The 10,604-nt window shown below is 40.1% G+C and overlaps 2 protein-coding genes across 2 annotated transcripts; both read left to right on the forward strand.

Annotated features, from left to right (window-relative positions):
- The first annotated feature begins 551 nt into the window (after nt 1–551).
- On the forward strand, nt 552–5,743 carry LOC124137520. Its single transcript, XM_046503853.2, has 4 exons — nt 552–773; nt 1,397–1,556; nt 3,147–3,316; nt 3,926–5,743. Exons 1-4 carry the CDS (start codon nt 710–712, stop codon nt 3,970–3,972), a joined length of 441 nt encoding a protein of 146 aa, XP_046359809.2. The 5' UTR covers nt 552–709; the 3' UTR covers nt 3,973–5,743.
- A 3,847-nt stretch (nt 5,744–9,590) lies between these two features.
- On the forward strand, nt 9,591–10,244 carry LOC125376187 (secreted frizzled-related protein 2-like). The gene has a single exon (XM_048388131.1). The coding sequence runs from the start codon at nt 9,591–9,593 to the stop codon at nt 10,242–10,244; it is 654 nt and encodes a 217-aa protein (XP_048244088.1).
- Nucleotides 10,245–10,604: the final 360 nt, after the last annotated feature.

Genomic DNA, 10,604 nt, shown 5'->3' on the forward strand with positions numbered 1-10,604 from the left:
CGCAAGTAATCAAGTAATCATTTAGAGACGTGGATATATATCTCCATCTACACTCGAACTAGATTAACTACTGTGTATAACTGACCTTGATTTCTGTCATTTCGTTCGCCTAAATTAGTTTTTACATGTGAGACGTTTTATATCAGCGTTTCTTTTGGATGCCGCTATACATCTCGCTTGTTTAATGGCGTAAAACACTTGTCTTTTACTTCATCTTCTTCAAAGTACATCAATAGACGCGTAATGAGGACGTTTCTTTATAAATTAATATTTTTAGTAAACAATAACTCTCAAATTATTTTGAATGTATCAAATTAGGGAATCAATTCTTTTTGCAAAAACACGATCTTAATGAGTTGCATTCTTCTACTCAAATATCCATGACTCCCAAACACACACATGTAATGCGTTGATTAATATTTACATGACGGGTATCAACGTCAGTGTATCAACGTGGTAACAGTCAGCCCGACTACCACGATCCCACATACCGCTGTTCCAGTTTCACATATCAAGTTGATATTTAGCATCTGTTCCCGTTTATCGTCCACGATCTGCTTATAGAGATATTGATTTCTCGTCACTGTTTCTGCATAGTAGTTATCAACATCAGACATGCATTTGATATAGTTGAAACTGCTTGATCAAACCACCTTTATGATTTGTTTGAAAGCTTCAGGGTGTTCAGTGAGTATGCTTGAGCACTGACATGGAGGATACACCGAGGTTTTTGTACAACATTGTGTTGTCAGTGGTAACGCTTCTTATTAAAGGTGAGTGCATCCGTTATTGAGTAGGAACTCGTCTTATGTCTACTGCAGTAGAATCCGCTTTATACGACGTTGATTAATATGTTACGTTAACGTTCAGCGTCAGGAGACATTGTTGTATCATACCACCATATGTCTGACCTCAGATAGACACTGTCTCATCTCTGAGGGGGGAAGGCTAAACTTACGATTTACATGCGCACTGCTTGTGATTTGCATACCAACCCTTCATACTCTGGCGAAAACTAGGGTTGGGAGCGTTTGTTTCTCAATCACAACCACAAAGAACTTTTCAACGCACGTCACATGTGTGTAATGTACTAACCATTGCTTTCTATATCTTACTTACATGATTAACATACATTGTTGTTTATAACAACTATGTAAACAAACCCCGAACAATCGGAACAAGTGATCGAAAGAAAACAGATGTTTGGAAAAGAAATAATTGCGATCGGGGTATATGCGAAACAAAAAATAACTATTTTTTGTCTAACCTGTATGTAAACGTATTTTATTGGACTTCTTTTCTAATCAAGACATGTAACTGCTGGCAATTCATAGTCATGTAGTCGCACTTTCAGTTTGATCTACATGAGGTCATGTGTACACTTCTTCCCTGTCAGACACTGCAGCAGTCATCTGCTACAACCGGGCAGGTTCTGTCACATGTCCTGTCAAGTGCTGTCCGGGCTCTGCCGCAGTGTCTTCCATACTGGGCGTGTGCTGCAGCAGTACCGGCGGAAACATGCTCCACACAGCGGACAACATAGCAGGGGCAGTCAGGTAATTTAGCTCCCTTGTGAGTCAGACCTGGGAAACCAATTGTTTGCTTCACAGATACGACGGCGACACATATATAAACGTGACAAAAATATTTCCATAATCATATGAAATGTCTACTTAAAACAGTCCATTGTACGATTCCGACTATATCATCATCCTAATTATTTATTACAAGGTATCCCTGGTATACATACACAGAACCACAAAAGAAATGAATATAATTCAGGTTATTGCATGTCAATAAACATTTCTAAAAAACGTGAGACATCATCTAGCCAATAAGCAGGATACTGCGACAGTTCCCAGACACTCATCATGACACTTATCTGGGATAGGGACGCACTTGATGAGGGCGTCATTGTAGCTCAGTGTTAGTTGTGTACTAGTCATGAAAGAGTCCTCATGTTAACATCCTGTATGAAGTCCTGAGTGAATTTAGCAGTAATTGGACGGATATTGTCTTGCTGAAATACGTGTGGAGAAAAGTGTTTCAGACCAACTGCATCCCATATCATGATACTAGAACGACCCCACTAACCTCTCCCTATAACACAAGCATTGACATACGGCAGTGGAATGCAGTATCTGCACATCCTGAGAAACTAGCCTTCCTTAGTGTTGCTGATCACGCCATTTGCCATGTGGATTTACCTACTGTTTCTACATTTGCGAGCTGAAGGGGCGGCAACTCGGGTAGCAATGAATGCTACTGGCTGCAAGACTTTGCCTAGCTATATCATCACTCTCTGGTCTGCCATGGCTGCCGAAGGGCCGCAATTTGGAACCTGTTTGTCAAGAAGAGGTCACTCGTGGACTTTCCCTCTGTTGCCGCTTAATGGGCTGTTTGTGGTATTGAAACGTTCATTCAGACGTGGATGTCTCAGTCAATGTAAACTAACTGTGACTCTGTCTGGACACTGATTACCTGATGTCGGGGGTTTCTCTGTAGGATTGGCATGACTGTTTTACTCATATACCAAATGGCAGGATTTAGAAGTGGATTAATTTTTATACCACATGCATCTCGTGCAAGTCCTCCTCGTGACGCATGCCGAAATTCAACCCCATGATTCTAGTCGTGCGCTCGATAGACCTCTAACCAACAAGCTGGCCCCTAACATTTGCCTTTTTCGTCATGCTATATTCGTTGGCGCCAAATTATAATTAAACAGTTACGTTAGATTTAACATTTATGAAATTTGCGTTGTAGGAACATTTAACTGTTTGAGTGCTTGAAACGTATGATATGTCATTGTGGCTTACAGGTACATATTTTGGTGATAAACATGTTACCTGTAATTACACCTTTGTGTCTTTGCAAAACACAAACATGAGCAAATGAAACTGTGCTGGCGATATTCACGTCACCATGTCGTGAATGTTCTCATTTTGAGAAAGTTGATAATCAGTAAGAAAAGTATACATCTCAGTGAAATATCTCCAGGTTCGAATCCCTAAATGTACATGTTCTTTAATCAGATTGCTGCATTTCATTTGCTTTATAGTGTTAAAAACATACGTCAAATTGAAACAAGGAATAGCGATATAGATACTTTTCAAATCTTAATAACATTTTTTTTTTATTTACAGCAAAGGATTAAGCACCATTTTCATTATCATCATCGTCGTAGCTGTCATCATCGTTTTGGGCATCGTTGGGTGCATCGTATGTTGCGTTTGTGGTTGTAGCAAGCGAACCAATGGTGCAATTGTCGCCCCTGCCGGCAATCAGCCTCAAGTGACGGTTGTGTCTGCGTCCGGTAAGGAGGATAGATAAATGTGTTCATTTTCAGTTCATTTTCTATAGTTTCAGTGTGTGAATAACACTAAAAGTTTTTAAAAACAAACTGACATAATGTTCTCTACACTTGCTCAGTATTATGTCTACATGCAAATATGTCATTATAACCAGTCTTGGTCAGTCAATTTATCCATCGTGACATACCTAAAATAAGATTTGTTTGCTTAATTGTTTGTTTCTTTTTTTAACGCCTCCATCATTAGTATAGCAGCCACATGACGGCTACTTGTAAATAATCGATTCTGGATCGGAAAATATAGTGTTTGATACTGTGAACAAAGTTCCACTCGGCTCATACAATTGACTCTTTCAACACATAGTTATTATGATTAAAGGTATTGTCGCTCTTGTTATGATTATTTTATATGTCATCAGAAGACACGGACATGAGTTGTGAAACATACATGGTCGTCTCCAAAATCAACCCCTAACCACTACATGATACAAACAGAAGGATAATGTGGACAATAGTATCTACTACTACAATATTAATTAGTTGACCTGCTATTAATGTCATGGTGTCTAACGCGCGTACATTGTAAACAGACTTGATGCTTTCCATTGACAGAACCTGCACATCAAGGAAACCCAAGGCTGGATCAAGGCCCACCCTAACCGAGGCTTCCTGGTTGCCTAGGATTGTGATTAACGTTCACAGCCAGATTCTACACCTTCTGACTGTGTGGTCTGAAGCTTTGTGCCATCTCGGTGTGAACAAACTCCAGAATGCCTGTATCTCACTGAAATCATTCCCTGTGTAAAACTATTTGCTTGATCGATTTGTTTAATGGTTGTCTTAATTTGGATTGTTCATACGCTGTATGTATACACGTATCGGTGTAGTGTTGGAACACATTATTTTGGTGGTTTAAACATGGAGACGGGTGGCGGTTTGATGTATCCACCAACCAACCCCTCCGCTACCTCCACCCCCTCACGATACACACGTCAGTAAATGTTTCACCGCAATATGTATGCACTTCCACTTTGTCATACCATCCAAATATTACTGTTCACATCTTCGATACAAAATAGTGTGACTCGAAATATAATTAGTTAGATGTCGATGTAAAATCTCGGGCAAATGAAAGTACGCACCCATGTTTATTGCATTGGTGACTAAAAACCAACAAAGCAAGAAATGTTTATTCGATGGTGACGTATTGGATACGGGTTGCATAGTTCTGTTTTGGACCTGAAATTTGCCGTGTTTCGGCGACTGTTTTCAGACATGTATCATGATTTTTGATAATGTTTGTAATGTTATGGTCAAATCCAATTTACAAGCGTATACGTTCTTTTTTGTCCGTTAGTTTATAAAAACATATGGTGAAATGGCTTCTATTTTCAACTCAAGTTCATCTGGACTGTGGTTGCACCTCGTGTCTTCATGGAATATATGTACCCCTTATGTGACACGGTTTGAAATTTAATATATTACGGCTACACTATCTCATTTCCAAACTACATCTGATTTAGATCATGATTAGTTTTCCAATAAGGTTCCACGGAATTTGAAACAAATGATGGTATGATTACGGTCCGGTAGTCGTATAGGGTCCCGCAGAAATATACCCTGGAAGACATCGTCATACATGTTTATTAGCTGACCACTGCATGCCCTGACTGGGTGCCGCGAGCCGGAATTAATTTTAAATGTAAAGTATCGCATGCTGCGGGATTAGATTTGTTTGAAAATGGCGACTGCAGTGTCGATATAAAAGATTTGATTAAAACATATGATTCTCCAACACGTACAGCCATGATTGATGTGTCCGCGGTGTGACATACCAGAAGTCTGGGAAGGAACCGGTTCGCTCACTGTTGAATGGTGTGTAATGATAAAGTCGGAATCGTATCGGACTCCAGAGATTTCTTAGGATTCTGGAAATGGTTTTGTCGCTTTCCTTTCAGTGCCGTATGCACGCAGTGGCCAGATAGTGTACATGTCTTTGATTTGATTATAACCAAGGTACATGTCTGTTGTAGCCAATCTGAGGACGGACTCTTCAGCTAGTTCTTTTGAGTTTCCAGTTGTCAGTTAAATGTCATGCTTCTGAATGGGTTGACTGGAATACTTTTAATAAAGGAATTCACTTTTTATGTCAAATATGGCAGATATTTAGCCATGTTCTGTCATATCACTGCAGATTGCATTACAACCGATCGTGTCCTGGTTTATTTATTATTGAATTTTAAACATTCTTTGATACAAACTTTATGAATGACACCATGTACATACGTGCCTTTTTTGCTTTTATCGCGAGTTTCTGAACAATTATACTAATGATGATGATGATGATGATGATGATGGAGTGCATGATCAGTGGCAAGCCGTACAACCTCAGACACAGAATGTAGTTCTTACAATGCCATTATAAGTGCTTGCAAGTATCATTTAGTATTTTCTGCGTCCAAAGGAATATTGGATATAAATAAATGCTAAATGATGACATCTTTCTTGTCGTAGTTTTGATTCCCGGTGGCTTTTTGTTCCGAAACCGACAATTTCGAATCCCTATTTCGAACCTTCTGTGTCCGCCTTGTATTCATGAAATTTTGTTTTTGCAAACGTGTTATAATCAAACGAGTCATATAGTTAATAGTGAACCACAGGCGGGAAACATGGGGCTCGGTGGTCAAGGGTACCACAATTCGCGACCCTTTACTCTGGTAAGATCCACTGAACGTTGGTTCGTATCCCATATATTTCCCAACTGTTATCCTTTTTTGGCAGCGCCAAACCTGTGCTCGGGTTAACAAAAGCGGTCTAGGCCCTGCACCACTTCGGTCTGTCCTCCAACAACTAGCCCACACGCCGTGATACAACTGAAATACTACTCTAAGAGGTGTTGAAACGAAACGGACACAATCATCATCACCATGCAGTCATGTACATGATGAGATGCGCATATAGCATTAACTGTTATTTGCTAAAAACTTTTTGTATCAAAGTGAAAAAATCAAAGGTGTTTTAAAAAGAAGCAGTTCTACGTATATGTTTCTGTATCTGCTTCCCCCGCCAGATTTGTGCATTGGTTACACATTTCCAAAATATACACAAAGTTGAAAGTCGCTGTTACTTTAAATAACGTGAGCACGCTATCGATGCAATGTCCTCTGACACGCTGTATTGGGCGTTTGTATGTATATTTCATAGACTTTAAGTTAATATATTTTGTTGGGAGATTGACGAAATATGCACGTACCAAGTGGATGTACATGCTGAGCATACACTACGTTTTAATCATACATGAGCACGGACAGAGAGTCGTTACTCTACTCGCAGAGTATCTGTACTAAAAAAACACATGAAACGCATAGGTGATTTAGATATACATACAGGAAAGACATGAGAACATAAACGATATGTGAAGCATGAATGTGAAGTTATTTTGTACCAAAATAATGTCATTGTTGGAATCAAACAAATACAAAGACACCACAATACAAACAAAACAGAAGTACATGAGAACGACGGGGTCCATGTACGTGCATATTCTGCACGTAACAGATCTTATCTCAAAGATGAACCATTATCCTTTATACAATCAAGGAAGGACTTTCTTTACATTCACAGTAAGCATTTGAGACAATTTGAATTAATTATTATACCATGTGGATTCTCCAAAATTTCAAAGTATGTACTTGACTTTTTACAATCTAAAAAAGAACAAAATTCTGTTCTGTCAACATATTTGATTTTTCAACTTTGTACACGCCACTATCCCACATGACAAAAAGGAAAACTTGCTGGTCTGTTTCTTTATACATAGTAATCAGACAACTCATACAACTCTTTCTAAAAGCAATTGACTTGCCTTTGCAAATGTCTGTGACGTGTGCCACCGGTGGGGCAGTGTACGCTCATATTTTCGCGAACACCTGGGATGATAACATATATAAGAGAATAGGTGATTCATAAACACATGCTCATGATATAGTCAGAATCGCACAATCGACTCTGTTTTTGGCGGGGATTTTAAGTGAATATGGAAAGGGTTTTGTCGCTTCTGACCATGTATGTCACCAGATATGAACTCGATAGAACGAGCGGAATCGCTGTGGACGACAGCGTCATCAAGTACAGGCAGTACATCAGTAGACAGGACACTGCAGCAGGTTGTATATCTACATCAGGCCGAGTGTGCTGATATTCCTCAACGTGAGATCCCTACCCTCATTTCGTCCACCGACAGGGGGTAACAGGCAGTACTCGTGATCAGTAGACAGGACACTGCAGCAGGTTGTACATCCACATCAGTGGGCTAATATTCCTCAATGTGAGATCCCTACCCTCATTTCGTCCACCGACAGGCAGTACAGGCAGTACTCGTGATCAGTAGACAGGACACTGCAACAGGTTGTATATCCATATCAGTGGGCTAATATTCCTCAACGTGAGATCCCTACCCTCATTTCGTCAACCGACAGGCAGTACAGGCAGTACTCGTGATCAGTAGACAGGACACTGCAACAGGTTGTATATCCATATCAGGCCGAGTGGGCTAACATTTCTCAACGTGAGTTCCCCCTGCAGGGGGTAACAGGCAGTACACGTGTGCAGTACACCTTTGTCGGTTTCTGTAAAATGTGTCCATTTTGGACACGTGTCCACAGTACCGTTGTCTTGAATGTAATATGTAGTCATACATCATGTATTCAGATGTGCAGTAAATTAAAGGGTGATGAGTAATTACTAAATAAAACATGATTTCGAGGACTTCTTTAGCACTTTATATATACATTTTGGCATATTAATTATGTCCAATAAACCACCGGGTATCTTATGAGTCCTTATTATGCCCATTTTTGCGCTTCTGAACTTAGAATTGTACGATATTGAATATAAACGACAACAACCATGTCCATCATCACAATATAACATGTTGGACGAAGGCGATGGCACTGCGTTGATTTGCTTTGCAAAGATCGCTTCTTGAAGGCTGATGTACTGTTGGATAGTGATCATTATTGCATGAGTGAATGTAGGGGTATTGTGATATGCTGTACACATATGCCCCATAATCAAATGTCCCTGTATCCAGGACGCGATTTGTGTGCCCACGTGGAATCTACAATAGTTTTTCGATCACATCTGCCGCTCTGAAACGAAACAAACTGCCTGAAGAAAGTAAATCACTATCACAAAAGAACGTTCTAATTCTCAGCTGCAAAATGATTTTCAGATAATATTATTATGAAAGATTGTTTGACTGAGAATTTGCTGCCAGTACATCGTTACTAGTGTATAACGTTGCTGAGTGCCGTGTATGCCAGGGAGGTCCCACGTGGGACTGTTCGTGCTACATACAGACCAGCTCAAGAGAAAGGGTAAATCTGACCGATGTGAAGACATGGACTAAGAGATGGGAGGGTCGTGGTGTTAGAGATATTTAAAACAATTCGCCATTTCTCCAAAAGGAACCGAAGGCAATTCATTAAAAAAATATTTGATTTAAATCCCAAACCCTTCAATGCCCCTTCTTCCACCTCGACTCACATTCGCACACACATTCGCAAAGTCACACACGTACACGCACACACACATTCGCACACTCACACTCACATTCGCACACACACTAACACACACAGAGAAACGTACACACATTCGCACACGCTCGCACACATTGCGCAAACTGGTCAGTGTCTATGATCTGCTCAGTAGTACACAGCTTTAACGTCAAAAAGACAAAAAGTCATCCTAAACATTGATGTTTATGTAACCAATGCGACAGCGTCGTGGAAGTTAGGGCAGGCTTATACACCAATAACGTTGATCATGTATAATTGTACAGCGATTCTTGACAGTAAGTGGTACGACCTTCACCTAATGGATGTCATATCCCATTACCCAATACATCAACTATGTGTGTAATAACTGAAAGGTCCAAGTATGTTAGAGTGTTCGGACGTGCATAGCGTATTCAATGCAAGTAAATTCAAAATTCAACTTCTTAACGTGTCAAACGTGAGCCACCTTCCCACTTTAACACGATGAATAATGTAAACATGTCTTCAATAATCAATTAAGCTCTTTTGCACTCAAAGCTGTGCAAACTCGAGGTCTTAGAACTCGAGTTGAAGAGTCTTTAGGTTGACGGACGGGTATGCTCACACGATCTGTAACTGCAGTAATGGCTGGTCGTGTAGCCCTATTGCTCTACGTTTTGACGTTTGTCGTAGGACTGAACTGTCAACCAATCCAGGATTTCCAGGATTATCAAACTCATATGTTAGCAAATGATGGTTGTGGTCCAAATGAGTATGCCATGTTTTGTCTGAAATCTGGTTACGATCTCACAGTTGCTCATCCATTGAACGAGTATGTTTCCAACATCCGAATGAAGGAGATGTATGATTTTCTAACTCGTTCAAAGTGTTACAAGCACATTGAATCTTTCGTGTGTGCTGCTTTGTTTCCAAAATGCAGCGAAAACCCATTTCAGCTTACGTACCCTTGCAAGGGTTTGTGCGAAGATGTACAAGAAAGATGTCATCCAGTTCTTCAAAGATACGGCATTGAGTGGCCCGAGGAGTTAAATTGCACTCGGTTTCGTGAAAGGAATTGTCTTAACCCGGAAACATCTCTCGAAGAAGGTACAGACAGAGTAGTTGATGCTCCGGTAGGAAGACACACCCATAGGCCCGATCGACAATCTAAGAGGAAGCCGAGACGTGATAACAAGAAACGTGGCCACCGGGACCGGAAGCCCCCAAACAGTCATGCCCAGCGGGTAGACAACTCTGAGAGTGAAGTGACCCAGAGTGAAGTTCAACCAACCCAGGCGACTAAGACCCTCAAGATGAAGACGTTCTTGAAGTTGCTGAAGAAGACGCTAGACAAAGTTATAGCCAATCTAAAGACGCTCTCAGATGGAATTTGATGTGGGCGCAGTTACACGATAATGGCACCCCATGACTGCGCGGAAACGTATAATGTGATGATACTTCGCAAGTGCATTACATTTGACGAAATATTGAAATTATATATATTTCAGTCAAGCGTGTCTGTGTGTTGAAAATTTGAGCATTTGATGGTATGTAGATTAGGGGCAAATGGTTTTATTCATTTCATTGTCTTGCTGCTATGAATATCTTAACATATGCTTGTAGATCACAGATCTCATGTTATTACATTAATCCTATGAACTATTTTGAGTTCTGTATTTCGCAATTATTTTCCAGCATGTCAAACATTTTCAAGAAATTATAAATATGAAAGATGTAAGAAAATGAAATCCATG

The sequence above is a fragment of the Haliotis rufescens genome, unplaced genomic scaffold, assembly GCF_023055435.1.
Source record: "Haliotis rufescens isolate VD_foot unplaced genomic scaffold, xgHalRufe1.0.p SCAF_7, whole genome shotgun sequence".
Taxonomy (NCBI): domain Eukaryota; kingdom Metazoa; phylum Mollusca; class Gastropoda; order Lepetellida; family Haliotidae; genus Haliotis; species Haliotis rufescens.